This window comes from Esox lucius, chromosome 13 (assembly GCF_011004845.1).
Source record: "Esox lucius isolate fEsoLuc1 chromosome 13, fEsoLuc1.pri, whole genome shotgun sequence".
Classification (NCBI taxonomy): Eukaryota; Metazoa; Chordata; class Actinopteri; order Esociformes; family Esocidae; genus Esox; species Esox lucius.
In genome coordinates, this window is record NC_047581.1 from 2,019,503 (window position 1) to 2,039,535 (window position 20,033).

Here is a 20,033-nt window from a genome sequence, read left to right on the forward strand (position 1 = left end):
GCAAGGGTCGCGCCCTTGAAGTGTCCAACCATACCAAGAATTGAACTGTCTCCGGCTACCGTTGCAATCAAGATGGACAAGCTTCTGAAGAAAGAGCTTGAACTTGAAATTCAGGACAACATTTTTTGGACAGATAGTGAGGCTGTGCTTAAATACTTGAACAGTGAAAGCACAACATTCAAGACCTTTGTTGCTAATAGAATCTCGACAATCACTCTCAGACTTCACCGTGGAAATACGCCAATACCCATCTGAATCCTGCTGATCACTTCTCGAGAGGACAGACTGTCGAAGCATTTTTTTAAATATGAAAGCTGGTTTTCAGGACCAGGTTTCTTGCTCAGCGCACAAGACCATTGGCCCAAGAATCCCGATCCTGGAATGTCAGACATCGATGACCCAGAGGTCGCATGTCATTCAGGCGCACAAGCCCAAAGATCCAAAGGACCAGTTGATGATCCACTACTCATTCTGGACACTGCTAAAAGGTGCTGTTGCCTGGTTTCTGAAATTGAAAGATTTGCTTAAGGAACTGAAAGCAAAGATAATGGAATTAAATGCATCAAATGGAGAATGTAGAAAGAATGAGTTCAAGAAGGCTTTCAAAGGAACAGACCTTTCCTGTGAAGACCTGACCAAAGCAGAAACAGAAATAGTGAAGTACTTTAAAAATCAAAGATTCAAAGAAGAATTGGCAATGCTAAGGGAACATCAAAGGGTGGAGTAACTCACTCTATAAGTTGAATCCAGTCCTTCAAGACCGAGTCGTTAGAGTTGGAGGAAGGTTGAGCCAAGCGGCAATGCCACATGATTCCAAGCACCATGCCGTTTTGCCAAAAGATTCCCACATCACAAGGCTTTTGTGCTTGGACACATTCATGACATTACAGTTCACGTTGGACGGAATCACATGTTGGCTCAACTGTGTCAAAGATTCTGGATCCCTGGTTCAAATGGAGCCATCAGAAAGTTCTTATTCAAGTGTGTCATCTGTAGAACACTAAACAACTGCTGGCAAGCAATTTATGGCAGACCTACCAAAATGCAGGGTCCTTCCTGATGACCCTCCATTCACAAGAGTTGGTGTGAACTACTTCGGCCCATTCCTGGTGAAAAGAGGAAGAGGGCAAGTTAAGAGATACAGTGTCATCTTTACGTGCCTCGCCATACGAGTCATACAATTAGAAGTTGCATCTTCACTTCATACTGATGCATGCCTCAACGCAATTAGAAGATTCCTTGCCAGAAGAGGACAAATCAAAGAGATATACTTCGATAATGGAACCAATCAATCCTCCTGCAGGTTCTCATCACGGCGGCAGCTGGGAGCGGCTGATCCGCTCAGTAATAAAAATGCTGAACCTAACAATGAAGGAACAATCTTAGGATGAAGAAGGTCTTCATACTTTGCTCTGTGTAGCTGAGGCCGTCTTAAACAGCATCACAAAGGTGTCCTCAGACCTAAATTATTTGGTGGCCTTAACGCCCAGCCACCTGGTTTTACCCCAGCTACCACCAGGAGTATTCAACAAGGATGACCAGTAAGCTAACCGCACTAGTCCAGTACCTTGCGGACCATTTCTGGAAACGCTGGTGTAAAGAATAACTTATCTAGCTACAAGAACGTCAACAGTGGTCCACACCTGGATCAAACTTCTGTGTCGGTTACATGGTGCTAATTGTGGATATATTGTATAATAGGATGACATAAATCTACTGAAAGCCAGTCATGTATAAAGCAGTTTGCACTAGGCTACCTACTGTATTCATAGGCCCCGTCTTGTTCACAATCAGGGTAACACACAATGCACAACTTCTGCTGCTTGTCGCCAGGCCTAGACAGGGGTATTAACTAGGGCTTGTTCGAGTACCAAATGCTCTTTTAATCTTGACTACTGTACGTTATATGGCGTTTCATCTGTATCCTAAATCTATAACTCCTTTAGTTAGCTAGTTAGCTCAGAAATGCTGATGAAACAATAGATGCTCAGTAGAATCGATAAGATTAACCATCTGGTCGCAGCAACATGCTGTTAGAAATCAGCCGATCATATAGTGGTGAAATAATAATAGTGCGGTCAGACACCCTCTGCTCGCACTAACTCCACATAGGATACACATTCTTTTTTTGAGATTTTGCTCTTCTTCATTTAGACAACAGGACTGCTAGTAGCACCAGCAATAGCAAACAGCACAACATATTACTCTACTAGGAGCATGAAGTTAGCAACTTTCAGTGCACCTTGAAAGTAGCTAATTTGGCCGCCTGAATTGCTGCTCGGAGCTTTAATTACATTCAGTTCTTTACATTTTACACAGCGTCACAACTTTTTTGAAAACAGGGTTGTAGTTTCTGTCAAAATATAGGTCAGGCAGTCAAAATAATTGGTTTACATTCACATAATGGAACCTTACACTGTACTTTGTCAAAGCAAATAACTGGCTTCACAACTGTTCTAACGTAAGCTAGGGGGAAATATTATGGAGTGGGGGAGTCGTTATGCAAAACGGTCCAAATTTGCATTGTGAAAAACACTTTAAACCGTACTCTTATAGTAAGAAATTACTGTTCTTCATGTCATTTCAAGACAGTTCTTCATGACAGTTCATGTCATTTCAAGGCCTGTAGGTCAATAATAATGTCAGATATTGGTTTTGTACATATCAATATTTTATCTGATAGAGATAATTTTATTATAATACCAACTGAGGAAAGTGTCCTGAACACTATTACAATGTAACAGGCAAGTACATTCGGTTTGGCCAAATAGTGGCACCATAATAGGCACAAGATAACATCTGCAATTGGCCCGTTTGAATTCTCTTCAGAAACGTCCATGCCATCGGCATGAAGGACTGACCTTCTCAGGACTACGTTTGGATGTGGAAGTAAGTAAATTACTAACCTGAAGTTGTTTTGTGATGACTAGCAAGCTTGTTTTAGCAGCAGAGAGAAAATTGTGCAGTAATAACTCATATTGTGAAATGGATAAATCGAGTTATATATTTGTAATGCATGTCAATCGAAGTCACAGTTCTTATACTTTCAGAGTGGATGAGTAGAAAGGACTGGTGACAGGGAAGACTTATCAGAACAAGAAGCAGGCCAGGGTTTTTATGCATTACGTTGCTGAGGTGTCAAGGAGGCAGCTTAAAATAAATTTATTTTTTTGAGCTGTGTACATATAATTAATATAACATTGTACTTTGTTGTTTTCTATTATAAGACCTGGACTCAGGCTTAGGACATGCCTTTAAAATGTGGCAGACATCTTTTGAGGGTTTTTTCTTGGCAGCACCCAGAGAAGACCTCTCCCTGGCTTGTGTGTACTCCAGCAAGGACAAGCTGATAAACACATTCTACAACAGTATGGATATGCAATTTTGTGACTTCAGCTCTGGACTATTACAAGCACATTTAACAGTGTCTGTTTTTTCACTGTCCTTTTCCTTTTTATTTTTTACATTTTTTTTGTGTCTTTGCACATTTTGGGGATGCAGGTGTGGAGTGTCTTATAAAGCACTTTGGTCCACTATTAGCTTCCCCTGGGGCCGTTTTGGATCTCTTTCTGGACCGTTGGACCATCCTCATGAACAGTCATTACCAGCATCCAAATGTGGACCAGCTGTCCTGGCCAGAGATAAATCAGAGCTAGTTCTTTATATTCCAGCCTTCACAGCAGACTGTGAATGGGGTTTCAGTTTAATTAAACATGTAAAGTGTGTCTGGTCAAGTCTGAGGTCGGACACACTATCTGTCCTGGGGACCGTGCAGCTGGCCATCCCTGGAATTGAAGACTTTGATCCCGACTCAGCCAAAGAGCTATGGCATCAGGCCAGTGTCTGAGCAAGGAGGCTGGATTTCATGGATAATGGAGCCAGGAAGAGAGAGAGCCAACTTGAAGATGAGGAGGAGACATCTGAAGAGGAAGAACAAGAACTCTGAAGCTAAAGTTCATGCTGTGTTACTGAGAGATTAGTCAAGATGTCTTTTTTTATTTCTTGAAACTTGTAGTCCTATAATTACTGTGGAATATCAACAAACTGATTGAAACAATTTGACCATCTGAGATCCTTCATCTCACAAGTCACTTTAGTTATTTGTCTATATTCATAATATATGTATACATAATAAAATGAAAAAGAAATGAGGTAGTGCATTCTCTCATATTTTAATTGGGGAGAAGATTGGCTGGTTAATTTCCCACACTGAATGGATGTGTCCTTCCTACTGAACCTCATATGTAAACCATGCTTTTGGGTTTGTTAACACAGCCACTGCATTACAAGTTTTTAAGTTTTCTCTCACCCATTTTTTTTCAGAAACCTGGGTCCCCTCCTGTCGAGGAGCTGGCAGCCTCTCCTCCACTCTGGAGAAACTAAAGGGCTTTCGTCTTGGGCCTGGGGATGCAAAAGACCGAAATAACAACAGACAAAGCAGAGAAGTTGAGAAGAAAGAAAAGTTGTGGCGGGGACCTGGGCCATCAAGCAAAAAATTGGTAGGTGATCATCAATTATTTCCCTTAATGTACTGTGAGCTGTGAGTTTTTGATCCTGAAATTTACATGAAAACCTTGTTGGTGTGGTCTTTCCCAGGCCCTTCCTAGCCTAAACCACTTTAACGAACCAGGAGAATCGAGAGGAGGAGGAAGGGGTCCTCCAGGAGAATCAGGTTCAACATTAGAGACTAGCGCCCCCTGTAAAATATTTAAGAGTGCATACACTCCTCTGGAGCAGCAGTACCTGCAGATTAAAGAGCAACATAAGGACGTTCTTTTGGCTGTGGAGTGTGGCTATAAGTACAGGTTCTTCGGGGACGATGCAGAGGTGAGTGTGTTATGTGTTTGTGTGTGGAAAGCAACAAAGTTGGACATCTATAACCTGGATTATAACTTCCTTGTCAATGTGTGTACAGTGTTGTTTGAAAGTATGTGAACCCCTTGTGCAATTTTTGAATTATTAGTGTTCACCATAAAATATTTTCAGAACCAGGCTTTTTTTATCTTACCAAATCCTAATGTTGGACTAAATCATGCCTGTAGTTGAAAAACTGAGTTTAAAGTGCAAAAATAGGTGAACCCCAAAAAGCATTGGTTAAACCCAAGTAGGTATCAGGTGGGTAAATTATTGGCTACCAAATTATCCTATCAAATGAGGCATCTTTAGAAAAGAGTTTGTGCTGGACTGATAGACGCAAGAATCATGGTCTGTTTGGTGTTACTTATACAGGTGAATGCATAATGCACCATGTTGAGAGGAAAGGAGATCAGATTGATGTGAAGGCACATCAATCTGGGGAGGCAGATGATAGGACCATTTCAAAAAGATTTGAGCTCAATCAGTCCACTGAGGCAAATCATTTACAAATGGAGGGTATTTAACATGACAGCAACTCATGCTAGAAGTAGTCGCCCTTCCAAAATATTGCCACAAGCCACATAATAATTCATCCAATAAGGAACCGGGTAAATGCCAACCCAACCATATCATGGAGATTTGCAGACCTCCCTTGCTGCATCTCAGCTTACTATTCGTGCTTCAACAATAAGAACATTGAATCAAAATGTCATTCATGAAAGGGTTGATGGGAAGAAGCCTCCGAAGTCATAAAATAACCAATGTCAAGATGCTCATGCTGCTTTTCGTCCCCTGGACCTCGTCAACTGCACATCACCAAGGGAACCAAGAATTCCGAGGTATACCAGTAGAATGTGAAATCAGTTTTTCTTAATTAAAATATGTTTCTGAAAATATCATAACTATAATTCCCACCCCAATAACAAAGATTATTTTTACATTAAGAACAACTGTATATTAAAGGAACATCGATAGTAATTAATTACTTGAATAAACCATAGCACACATCTTAGACTGTGCGCTGATAGGGCGTATTTCATCTACTCCTGTCACCCTTAACCTGGGTGGAGATTATGTTGGGGTACATAGTGCTGCCATATGCAGAACATGTTAAACTTATATTAATATCTGTGTCTCTGACCATGGCAACAGTGACATCGAAGCAACCTGTGAATAACAGTTTATTATTCTGTTGAAATGCACACATTTAGCCTAGCTTAAACAATTATTAAACTTCTCTCCACATATTGCATTGGTAAAGCAGTGCATGGGAAGGCTATGATTTCCACCTTTTAATGGTGTTGTTCATGGCTAATTGGTTGCGATAATTAAATGGCCAGATAAAGCCCCGCCTTGGTTTTAAGAAAAGATGAGTCGAACGAAGGAGGGAAGAAATTATAATCGTAAGAAGTGAATGTGAAAAAAGCGTGTTTGAACAAAGACGCTTTAAGATTGGATGCGAAAAACCATTTAATGATTACAGCATACACTTTTACCATGTTTTAATACATTTTATTTCATACAATTTAATTTAGATTTTTCTTACGATTAAATATTTGCGGTCAATACATTTTAGCTCAATTTGGTTCCATAATTTTGGTGAACAGCCAAAATAACAAAACTTGTGATATCACTCCCACATTAGACATCTCAGATGTAATTAGAGACTGTGTAAGCTGCGGCAGATTCAATGCACAGCACGGTACACTAGCTTCTGTGTGAGTGCAGCACTGCTGACAGTTTCTTTAGTCAGGCGACGAATTGGCTGTTCATTACCATTCCACCAACATTCTTAATAGTCAATAAGCCATTCCCCATTTCAAATGGGTGATTTGACCAACAAAAGACATCTTGCACTCCGTCCGCATGCACCCTTGCAGCCTCTTCCAACAATTCATTGTATGGAATCCTCATTAAGCGGTGGAGTGTGCTCAGCCTTACAAACAGTAGTAGCGCTTCAGTGATTACATTTTCAGGGCTAGGAATGTACTTAATGTCAAACTCAAATGTAGCAAGCTTAGAAAACCCATCTCTGCTCACAGGCATCAAATTTGGGTTTGGAAAAAATGAATGTCAATGGGTTGTTGTCTGTCCATACAGTAAAAAACCGGCCCCTCAGACAATGACAAGTTCTCACAGATGGCCCAACATAAAGCAAAATCTCTAATCTATGTGCAGGATATTTTGACTGCGCATAACTAAGTGATTTGCTTGCAAATGCTACAGGTCTAGCCACTAACCCATCTGTGTGTAATTGTTAGAAGAAAGCACCCAATATGTTACCAGAACAAAATCAGGATGGGCTAACATCACTTGATCATGGAGAGCTTGTTTCAACTGACTGAAAGCCCTTGTCCACTCTTCTGTCCAATTTGCAGCTGTAAGTGTTCTGTGTATCTTCCGCATTTTCTTGCCTTTTCCTTGGCTTGGCATTTTGGTTCCTGTGGTCATCCCATGCAGTGGCCTAGCTATGACTGAGCCGTTTTTGAAGAATTGCTGGTTGTAGACCACCATTCCAAGGGATGTGTGAATCTTCTTTTGTGAGGGAATGTCCATTAAATCCCTTTCCATCATCTCTGTAATAACCTTTACTTCCTCTGGGTCCATGGTGCCGCCGCCTTCACTGATGATATGACCAAGGAACCACACTCCTACCCGGAGCACCCCTAATAAAAAAACTAACAATTACAATAGGGTTCCGCAGCTTTGCTGCTTGGACCCTTACAGCTTGACCTACCGCATGCATAGCAATATCAGACTGGGAAGGTTATTTCCCCCTTCTGCAAATGTGGCAAATAACATATGCCTTATTGGCATCTGACCTAACCCAGCCAATAACAGCGTTATCATTACTCTAACTGTAGTACACGTTTGTACAGTGACAAGTGGAAACATTGCCAAACTTGTTATGCATAACAATACAGCATAATGAGCCATGCAGTGGATATTGAATGAAGATTTACACCAATCAGCCATAACATTATGACCACCTGCCTAATATTGTGTAGGTCCCTCTTTTGCTGCCAACACAGACCTGACCCGTCAAGGCATGGACTCCACAGGACCTCTGAGGGTCTGCTGTGGTATCTGGCACTATGACGTTTAAGTCCTGTAAAGTTGCGGGGTGCGTCCTCCATGGATCGGACCTATTTGTCCAGCACATCCCACAGATGCCTGATTGGATTGAGATCTGTCATCTACGCCATAATGTTATGGTGTAGATGACACCCCCATATCTCACAATGTGTATTTGTTTGATAGATTAAAAGACACAAAACTGCACGCTGTTTGATATTTGATAGAAATTTGTATTAAGCTAATGATAATAAATGTCTTTAAACATTTTCCTGTGGACTGTACGTTGGATTCTGTCACCAGATACCGTAGATACTTCTGGAAATATGTCTCACAAAGGGGGATCATATCTAGTTTCCATGTCACAAAATGGCTGAATTGTGATTTAATAGATTTATTAAATAACTCCAGCGACTACTTCAAAAATCATTCTTAAATTCAACCATAAGTCCCATTGACTTACCTGACAGTATACTGAGTAATGAGGAATAAGGGATCGACCAAAAGATGCCAAAAGGCGGAAAATGTATATGGTTTTGACGAGTCAAAGCAAATTCTACCTTTTTTCTGTGCCCTTTATCTCTTTTTGACGCACACACACACACACACACGATTGAATACGTTAAGAACGTCAGTCAGTTTCCAGACTTTTCCAGGGCCGAAGACATTGTTGCCTTGGTAATAACAGTTTATCATGTAATTTTGACAGCAGAGTGGCAACAGAAGGTGGTTAAAGTGAATGCATCTTTTTAAGTTGGGTGGTATAATGGTATATGGTATAATGAATAATGGTATAATGAAGTAGCAGTGTCCTATGCTCTCTCTGTCTCTCAACACAATATCTATCGGTCATTGACACACACACATCCCTGTCCCTTTCCAGACTTCCAGCACCTGGGTTATAACTGCTGTGACTACTTCCCTACACTCACCATGTCCCAGCATTTATATCACTGCTTACAATGATATTATGAGGGCTTCCCTCATGATAACTCCAGCGACCACTTCAGAAATGAACTTTAAAATCAAACGTAGGTCGCGTTGACTTGTCTGATGGTATACAGGTGTTTCAAATATGCTTCCGTACCGGGTGTTACGGACTAAGCCATACATGGGATTTTTACTGCTGCCATATGCTTACAAAATTGTTTTCTGCTTCCCCATGCTCACTAGGTCGCAGGAGGACCGCATTCCATGGTCGCTTGCAACTATATTTTTGTTTGTCCTTTATTTGGATTGTATCTTTCAAAATGGGGTGTAGATAAGGATTTTATGAGTTAATTTCAAAGCCGCACTGCATACAGAAACAAGCGAGGGAGGTTAACATGATGTATTTGCGTGTGTCTCAATAGAAAGCGGCAAAGGAACTGAACATCTTTTGTCACCTGGACCATCACTTCATGACATGCAGCATCCCTGCACACCGATTGTTCGTTCATGTACGACGACTCGTCTCACTGGGCCACAAGGTATGGACTGTTTCAACTGACATTCATTGATTTAGACACTGGTACTGATTAAGGGTTAGGGTTAATGTTGGTAAGTGTTCATAAGTGGGTAAACCAAGGGGTGTCCGTGCCTCATTCCAAAGAAGCACCAGAATATCTTGTGTTTTTTGCGAAAAAGTTTGAGAGAACCCCCACTCCTTTTTAAGGACAGCGTGCAAACTTTTTTTCTTAGAAACGTTCTTGCACAACTAGCTTAATTAGTTTTTACACATTTGTGGACCCATTTCCAGTCTACCCTGTAAACATAATTTGCCTAATACAATGCTACTGAAGGACAGTATAATTTCATAAAATTTCTTTCCTCACCTTGATTGCATTTGACCTTTTATTTTAAAGTAAGGAGAGCACCGAGGAATTAGGAGTTAGGAATGTCAATTTAGGAACTTGAAGTAAAGCAATGTGGACTTAAAACTATTGAAAAATCACCAAACCATAATTACATTTATGATGTCAATGTCTGCTATGCTGCAGTGCATTTGGTATGTACTCTGACCACTTCACATTTTCCACCTTTTATGTTACTGCCTCATTATAAAATGGGTTAAATATTTTTCTACTTCAATATAAGCTATACCCAATAATGTCCTACTGAAATCACGTTTTTTGAAATATTTGTAAATGTTTATTTTTTAATAGAGTATTCAGAACCCTTCATTCAATACCTTGTTGAAGCACATTTTCTGTGGTTCTGTTTTGTTCAGTTTGGTTTTTGCCTTTGATGTTGGATTTAGCCTGTTCTGTTCTATATATATATTTGGGCAGATCAGTTGTGTCTGTTGACCATCAGGATTTACATCATTTCAATGCCCCTCTTTTTTTGTAATATTTTTTTAATGCTTGCACACACAAACACATTCAAGTTCCCCCGATGAAAAGCATTCCACACAAGCCACTTGGACATGCACCCGTAGAGAGCCAGACAGACCCAGTGCCAATGATTTCAAGGGTCCAATGGTAATTACAATGGTAATGCGTTGAGTCAGAGCCTCACTGCACCCACAGCGAATCACACCCCATCAATAATCCCAGACCTGAAGAGCATACATATTGCTCTGTTTATTGAACACCACGCATGAGCGTAAATTTAGAGGTATATGCCTCAATTGTGTGTGATGTGGCCAGATGCACGATTGTGCATTAGGTTGTCCCAACCAACTTAGGTTGTCCCAGTGTCACATTTGGAATCTTACCTGTCTTTGGCTCACCAGCCCTCTTCACTGGACACAATTCAGGCTTTGAATTGGGGAGCAGTGAAAAGTGAACATTTATGGAGTGACTGTTATATGTTGCTCTCATCAGGAGTCAAAGGGGCAAACACCCTGTCTTGCCAAGCTACCCACTGAGTATGAGCCTAGCAGCCACCTAACCAGCATGGTTTGCAACAGACATAGTGTTTCGCACAAAAGCACAAATGCACACAGTGTTAATCCCACTCAGCTATTTCAACACAAACCCAAGGATACAGTGAGAGTGCCGTTCCAAATAAAATCACATATTTTTTTCAAAGGATTTGAAGAATGATTCATCTGGTGTGGGTAGTGCCATACATAGTTGATTGAATTGAAATATCAGTAATGAATGAATTAAGGTTACTTTACCATATATGGAGAGATGGAATCCTTTCCAAGGCTTCAGGGATCAATCTGATTTATATTTTTTTCTGTCAAAATTAGTAGGAGTAAGATCTGTAACTTTTTTTGGAATCTGTATACCAAGGACATCTACGTAGGCCCATATGACAGGAAGATCACATGGCAGTTTGATGTTTGTACCCTTCAAAACGATCAAATGCGTAATATGGTGCACTTTTCATTGTTGGGTTTTAATCCTGATAGCCTTGAAGTTATTTAAGTCTGTAATGGGACAGGACAGCAATTCTAAGTTTGAAGATATGAGAAAGCTTGAGTCATCTGCATATATGGAGACTTTTGTTTGAACCCATGTATTTCTAAACGCTGGATTTAATTATTTGTTTTGATTTTGATAGCAAAAATGTCAATGGCTACAATAAATAAGAGGAAAGTGGATATCCTTGTTTCACTCCTAGATAGTTTAAAACTCATTGAGAGAAATCGATTATTTAAAATTCTACATATTGGGTGGCTGTACAGTACTCTTACCGACTATCTCAGAGTTTCGCAAAAATGTAAGTAGCTTAAGCATTTATATAAAGTCAAGTCACACTTTATCACAAACCTATTCAATATAAACATCAGTCCTGATTTATCAGAATCTTCATAATGTTATATTATTTCTAAAAGTTGACTTATGTTGTCACCATTATAATGGACATGGATAAAACCTTTTGATCAGTTTGATCAGGATGTATAATTTCAGGTATGCATCTTCTCATTCTGAGTGCTATACATTTTGATAAGATTTTGGCATCACAATATTGTAGGTAAGAGGCCTCGCATTAAAATGAATCTATCCTTGTACTTACCTTCTGGGTCCTGTTTCAGCAACAATGAAGTTAGACCTGCTGAGTTTTAGACTGGCATTTATTTAAACTGACCCATCTATTAGTGGGTCTTTTAGTTCATCAAAAAAGTGTGATATACCTCAACAACAAAATCACTACAGTTTTTCTCATCCAGAGATGGCAATGTAAATGTTTCTTCAAAGTACTGTCTTGTGGTTCTTTTTATGTGGTGTTTCAAAATACCCCATTTATTGTAAAAAAAATAAAAGTAATTATGCATTCCTATGCTGCAGATTTAAAAAGTATTTAGAGCTTTTTTCATCATTCTCCATCCAGTTGGCTTTTGGTTTAATGTAGGTTAGATTAAATTGTTCTTAAATAATAATCTCCATTTCTTTTTGTTTCCCTTCTGACTTGATTTGGTGATCTTTGTTGCTGTGCTGTTCATTATCTAATTCCACTTTAAGTCAATCTATTTCAGTCATTAGTTTAGTCTCTTTAGCCAATCTATTTTTTTTTAATGTTCAGTATAGTATTGAGAGGCCTCTAAAGATGCATTTTACACTAAAACCGCCAAAAGCCTACACCAATTGGCATTTGAGTTTGTAATAAATAAATAAAAAACTGCCAATTTGAAAGCTACACCCTCCTCCTTCCATTACTTTTCATAAATAGGCATGTATTACATTGTTTCGTTTTCGGAATTCTAAACTGACGAACAGAAAAGTATTTAGACTTTTTTTTTTTACCCTGTTTCACCTCTCACTGAATGCATTACTTCAATGGATGAATGCGCGATACTCCCAGATGAATATGAACTTAATTAGGCTATTATTGAAACACATTACAAATGATATAGGCTACTTCTCACATGGGTTACCGATTTTCAATAGGAGATTCATCTTATTGTGCAGGCCAGAGGTGGCACCACAAGTCCAAAAGTGGTGGGGCAAAATTTGGGACATCGGGGCATTTCTCGGGGACCAGACCATTTTTCCTCAACTTGTGAGGTAAACTTGTTTCCCACTTATATGCTTAATTGACGAAAGATAATTGTAATAATTCACATACATTGGAGTAACTCAGTAGAGGGGGACAAGGCATGTAACAATTATAGATAAGTACAAAATGTTGTATATCCAATTATTAAATTGATCAACATCTTACTTCAAAAAGGTCTTTATGAACTTATATTCCCATTCCATACATAGGTTATATTGAATCACGTCACTATATATTGCATTCTTCTTAACTCTTTTCTACTCTATCGCTAGGTGGCTGTCTGCAAAAGACAATTTTGTTGGCGCTAGAATTCATTAGCTACTTATCCTAGTGCATTAGTCGTCATCCATCTGTAATTGTTGGACATAATTATGTATGTTTTCCGTGTAGACGATTGGAATCTTTAGCTAGCTAGGTTTTGAATGGTTTTACAAATGTCAACGTAAAAACAATCCTACATCACCAGTCTCAATTTAACAAACTGACGTAATTAGTGTCCCTTGCCTTTGCCTTGGGTAGCAGTTGCAGATCGTTTCATCTGTACTTGTCTTTTTCCCGTGGCAAACATCTACAGTAATCAATGAGCTTAAAATAATACTTAGCTAGCTAGTTAATAATGTGATGTAATGCTACTGTAACAATAGCAGTTTTGTCAGTTATGGATATGATCATTCTATTGTGATGGGGACAAGTTAAGGGAGTTTGACATGCCTTGTTGTTTTACTAATTGGATTTCATTGTGTGTTTTCACCTGACAAGGAGGCAGGCGATAAGGGAGCATGAGCAAAAAAAGTGGCTAATATAACCATCTGCTATGACTTGATTCGAACCATTACCTGCGTTAAGCAATGATTTGTTGAGAGGCATTGTCGAGGCTCTGCATCCAGAGCAGAGTTGGCTGTAGCTAGGAGATCACTGACCAACAGGTGCATTCACCTGTTGCAGTCAGCGTTTGAGGTAGTGTGTTATATTCAACAGAGTAAACGGGCTGAAATTTGGAGAAGTTTTTTTATCAACTTTCAATTGCAAGAAATTAAAAAAATTTAAACGTTTTTTTTTTTTTTTTTACATTTATAGAATTAGATACATTGAATGCTCTAGATACTCTGCTGCGTTGAAAGTGGTGGGGGCGGCGCCACACCACTTTGAAAAGTACTGGGGCAAATGCCAGCTTGCCACACATTTGCTGGCGGCTCTCGTGCAGGCTAATTCATCGAAACATTTTTAAATCTACATAATTTAGGAGGGAAAGAGAAAGTAAATCGCACACACATCCTATCATCTCTCAGAATTGTCTCTGCTTATTTTACTGAAGATTAATATTCTACAAATGTATTAGGCTGAATAATTATTCACAAAACAAAATTTCTACGATATCTTTTTCTACTAACTCATGGTTTTTTAATAACTTATGTCCCCTATAGAAATATCTTATGTCAATAATATAGTAGACTGTAGTTATGCATAGGCATTGAAATCAACTTGATAGCTCCACTAAAACCTGCGGGATGTCCTGGAAATGCGCACCGTTCACAGCCCATTCATTTCGGACCTCGTCTTTTTCTATGTATTCTTTTTTTAGTAGTTGGATGAGACCTTCAATACAAACATATTCTTGTATTTTTCAAATTCATTAACCATTTAAAACAAACCGATTCTGTAATTCATTATTGTTAGAATATTCTATATAGTTTGATAATGACCCATTAGATGAACTGATGCTCTGGCTGGATGGTGATGCTGCGGAGGAGATTGTCCATGCTAATAGGGACAATTCATATGCTAATGACACCAAACGGCCTTTGGTTTTAAAAGCATCCCATACCATATGGGGATCTGCTGAATTAATGTTATTCCAATGAAAAAATTGTAAATGCATTGTTTTCTGTTGTTTAGAAATAATAAATCATTTAATAGGGTTTGGTTGAATTTCCAATATCCCTGTCCTCTTGGGAAATCGGTTAGTGTCATGAAAATGCCAATTACACTTGTGCTCTAAATACCCTTGGAGAATTGGTAATATATGTAGCATTTGTAAAGAAAACATGAGTGAGTAGGCAAAACACGTCTTTTATTTGTTATGGGATTCACATTCAACTGTAGGTCATAACAGAATGTCGCATTCATAAAACAAAACATGGCAACAAAGAAATAAATGAACTGACCCCTCTTAATAATGTGTATTGCCCCCTTTATCATCAATGCAGCATGCAGTCTTTTGTAATAGTTGTCTATGCCCTGAATTCATGCTGGTGGTATAGCTGCCCATCCATCTTGGCAAAATACAAAGTCTTTGGTTGTCTTGCATGAACCGCATGTTTGAGATCTCCCCGGAATGGCTCGATCATATTAAGGTCAGGAGACTGTGATGGCCACTCCAGAACATTCACCTTTTTCTGCTGTAACCACTGGAGGGTCAACTTGGCCTTGTGCTTGGGGTCATTGTTTTGCTGTAAAGTCCAAGAGCGTCCAATGCGCAGCTTTCGTGCAGAAGAATGCAAATTGTCCGCCAGTATTTTCTAAATACTGCATTCATCTTGCCATTAAGTTTCACAAGATTTCCCTGTGCCTTTAAAGCTCACACCACCCCAAAACATCAGTGAGCTAACACCATGCTTCACAGTGGGGATGGTATTCTGTTCACTATAGGCCTTGTTGACCCCTCTCCAAACATAGCCCTTATGTTTATGACCATAAAGCTCTATTTTGGTCTCGTCATTCCAAATTACAGTTTACCAGAAGCTGTGAAGCGTGTCAAGGTGTTGTTGGGCATATTATTACCAGGCTTTTTTATGGTATTGGCGCAGTAAAGGCTTATTTTTGGCGACTCGACCATGCAGCTAAATTTTGTTCAAGTATTGTGGTATTGTCCTCCTTGAAACAACCACACCATATTTTTCTAGAGCAGCCTGTATTTCTCCTGAGGTTACCTGTGGGTTTTTCTTTGTATTTACTTTCTGACAGTTTTAGCTGAAATCTTTCTTGGTCTAACTGGCCTTGGCTTGGTATCAAGAGGTCCCTGAATTTTCCACTCTTTAATAAGTGATTGAACAGTATTGACCTGCATTGACAAGGCTTTGGATATATTTTTATATTCTTTTTCATGTTTATAAAGTTCCATTACCTTGTTATGCAGGTCTTTTGATCGTTCTTTTCTGCTCCCCACGGCTCCGTATCTAGCCTGCTCAGTGCATCCACATGAGACCTAACATATCTAATGACTATTTACACACAGACACTAATTGCAATTTAAAAAGCCACAGGTGTGGGAAATTCACCTTTAATTGCCATTTGCACCTGTGTGTGTCACCTTTTGTGTCTGTAACAAGGCCAAACATTCAATGGTATGTAGACTTTTGATCAGGGCCATTTGGGTTATTTCTGTTATCATTATGATTTTAAAAGGAGCCAATCAACTATGTGATAAATGGCTTCACATGATCACTATTCTTCAAGAAAAGTAAGTTTTTGCATGATCAGTCATTTTCAAAAGCAATGCCTAAATTTCACAATTTCTGCTACGGTATGCAAACTTATGAGCACAACTGTAAATGGGGATCTGAATGATTTTTTTTTCTTTTACTTTGGACACAAACAACACAAAAAAAATAAGTAAAAAAAGTTGCATTGTTTTCAGACCTCAAATAATGCAAAGAAAACAAATTCATATTCATTTTTCAACAACCAAATACTAATGTTTTAACTTAGGAAGAGTTCCGAAATCAATATTTGGTGGAATTACCCTGATTTTTTTACCACAGCTTTCATGCGTCTTGGCTGTTAGTGTTGTTGGTTGACTTTATGCCACTCCTGGCACAAACATTATTAAAGTAGCTCAGCTTGGTTTGATGGCTTGTGACCATCCATCTTCCTCTTGATCAAATTCCAGAGGTTTTCAATGGGGTTCAGATCTGGAGATTGAACTGGCCATCACAGGGTCTTGATCTGGTGGACCTCTATCCACACATTGATTGACCTGACCTGTGTGGCATGGTGCATTGTTCTGCTTGAAAAAACAATTCTCAGAGTTGGGGAACATTGTCAGAGCAGAAGGAAGCAGGTGTTCTTCCAGGATAACTTTGTACTTGGCTTGATTCATGTGTCCTTCGCATAGACAAATCTGCCCGATTCCAGCCTTGCTGAAGCATCCCCAGATCATCACCAATCCTCCACCAAATTTCACAGTGGGTGCGAGACACTGTAGCTTGTAGGCCTCTCCAGGTCTCCGTCTGACCATTAGACGACCAGGTGTTGGGCAAAGCTGAACATTTGACTCATTAGAGAAGATGACCTTAATCCATTCCTCTACGGTCCAATCCTTATGGTCTTTTGCAAACTTCAGCCTGGCTCTTCAATCAATCAATCAATCAATCAAATGTATTTATAAAGCCCTTTTTACATCAGCAGTTATCACAAAGTGTTTTTACAAAACACGTGGTCTTAAACCCCGAGGAGCAAACAACAGTAGTATTGAATTTCAGTGGCTAGGAAAAAATCCCTAAGAATGCCTAAATTTAGGAAGAAACCGAGAGAGGACCCAGGCTCAGAGGGGTGACCAGTGCGTGTGGGCTGAGTATATTTTAACTTAGTCCAGGTCGGGAGCATGACCAGATGGACATGGAAAGGGACAACACGGGGTGTTGTCCTACCAAACACTTAAACTTGTATACCTGAATCTCCAATATCTTTCTGTTTCCGTTGCCTAAATAGATTGGAACAGTTGTAAACAGTAACAGTATTGTGGAAACACTAACATTTCTGTTGCTTCTGCTCTGCTAGTGTAGCAAAATAACAATTTCAGTCTTTTATAGTTGGTTTAAATTCAATAACCAGCCAATAACAAAGATACAAAAACAGAAGAACACAACTTCCTATTACTGTTCCAATTACTCATCAATTAACGTAGTTTGCTTACGTTGAAGTATAAAAGATTCTCACTTAACCAGATCTCTGTTGATATATAATTACATCTGATTGTGTTGTCTCAGAACTACAATGAAATTAACTTTCATTTAACACAAATTATTAAAGACCTTATTGCCAATCAAAACATTTCACGCCACCTTGAAGCTCAAGTAACAGTAATTATTTTGCCTAATTGCTCCAAGTCTCTTCTTATTTATCCTAGCAAATCAAAGACATTCTGTAATCCTGTTATAAATCATGCCCCCCCCCCGTCCTGTTTCCCCAGTCATTAGTAAATCTGTTTCTTCTCTAAGGAGTTCAAACTAGTCAAAAACCCAATTTAAGCAGCCCCCAACACACACACTGTTGTTTGTGGGTGAGTAGCTGACTCCAGGGGGTCCGTACCTCTCTTTACCAATTAGATTGTTAAACTTCTCAACTTGGTTTTCTCGAATATAACTTGATGCAGAATTACTTTCTCAGTTTCAATAAAAAAATTGCTAAACTTAGTAAACATGTAAGGAATAACCAAAAATGTGCTCCTTGCACCATTTTACCCACTTATTTGATAATGCATGAGATTAATATGATTACTTCTAATCAAATATCAAACAAACTGGAAAGTCACATTCTCATAGTCACTATTCATCCTAACTAATTAGTTATTTCTTAGCTAAACCATATCAAAATGGTAAGATGTATTCTACTCAACCCTATCTATGTTAGATTATACATCAAACAAACTTTTCCCAAAAACCCAAATTAGACAAACACGGTGACTAGATACTAAGGGCCTATAACAGATTTTCTAAAATAAGTATTTCTAATATAACTATGCAAACAGGAAAATGTAATTCTTCATGTAACTCTTTAAGTACCAATCCAATTCGCTTTGAACTCTTAAGTTCAACTCTTTTTCATCATAGATAATAATTTGAAAATGACTCCAAGCGTGAAAGCAGAACCATTACAGGACAGACATCAAAATCGATATTAGGGATGAAACTAACATTCATTCAGTAAAGAGTAGCAAACTGAATCTCCATCAACAACTACATTTACAATGACAAAAACCCAACATCCAAAATCAAAAACAACAAATAGGCAAGACGTTCGCTTGTGTGAGGGAATTATAAACCATATAACCATATAAACCATATGACAAAGGTCTTAAACAACCCTCAAATTTGCATATGAACCGTAACCAAAATTTGCATTGTCACAGTCGATCACCCCTTTGGCCATGACTGAAGTGTATGCGTCCCTGACATTCTTTTTTCCACCTGTTTTCATCACTAATTTTAGAATGCATTTCCTGTCAGCAATATAAGCCATAATCTTTTTCTTTTCACCATTAGAAAATAGAGCTTCTTTTTTTATAATCAGCTAAGCCATTGTAATTATAACTTGCTATACTAATTTCGTTACAAACCACGAGTATAACCGATTGCCTTTTGAATATTTACGGTTAATAGGAAAAGAGGATTTATTTATACATAAAAATATTATTCCTTAACCATATTAAATGGTTAAGGAATATTTGGCCCTGTATTGTTTTATGTATTTATTCATTTGAAATTGTTTAGGTGTCTACATAATTTCAGCAAAATCTTTATTTCGCTGTTCTTAGTACAACCATGGTATGGTGTTTTGTTCCCAGAATCGCTGCCCGTTTATAAAACATTTTTCTATGATGATATTTGCTCATTTACCTTTTGCCCTTTTAGTTTTTTTTTTGTTTATCATTTATTTCTTTGTGAAATTGATCGTTCATCCCAAAGTTGCTTCCTTTGAGTTCTTTGCCATTGTTTTTGGTCATTTGCTTTTGTTGGATTTTTCAAATTTTGCTATAATTGGTTGTGGATGCCTAGTGTCATTGCTCTTCGCCCCCAGTCTATGGATGTGAAATGTATTATTTGTAATTTTTTTTTACCATATCAGTTGGTATCTTGAGTTGATTGTGTATGAACTCTTTAACACTAGAACCGCCAAGCCTTTCAGACCCCCAGTGTCCGCCAGAGCCAAACGCCGTTTGGTGACATTAGCATACAATTCCTCCCATTTAGCATACACATTCTCCTCTGCAGGATCACCATCCAGCCAGAGCATCAGATCATCTACTGGGTCGTTATCAATCTATAAGGAAAGTAAAACAATAACAAATAATTACAGAATTTGTTTTAAATGGTTAAGGAATTTGAATAATACAAGAATGTTTTTGTATTTAAGGTCTTATCATATGAAAAAAAATTACTATATAAAGA

At 38.6% G+C, this 20,033-nt stretch overlaps 1 protein-coding gene across 8 annotated transcripts in view; it reads left to right on the forward strand.

The window, feature by feature from the left end:
- msh3 (mutS homolog 3 (E. coli)) overlaps positions 1-20,033 on the forward strand; it is a 231,921-nt gene that overhangs the window by 24,519 nt on the left and 187,369 nt on the right. For all 8 annotated transcript variants that reach the window (XR_004576708.1, XM_034296469.1, XM_034296470.1 and 5 more), the window contains 3 exons: positions 4,324-4,499; positions 4,597-4,827; positions 9,285-9,401. Coding sequence is in view for 7 of the 8 variants with exons in the window: in XM_034296469.1 (XP_034152360.1) it covers positions 4,324-4,499; positions 4,597-4,827; positions 9,285-9,401 (524 nt within the window). In the remaining variant the exon portion in view is untranslated. The remainder of the gene's footprint in view (positions 1-4,323; positions 4,500-4,596; positions 4,828-9,284; positions 9,402-20,033) is intronic.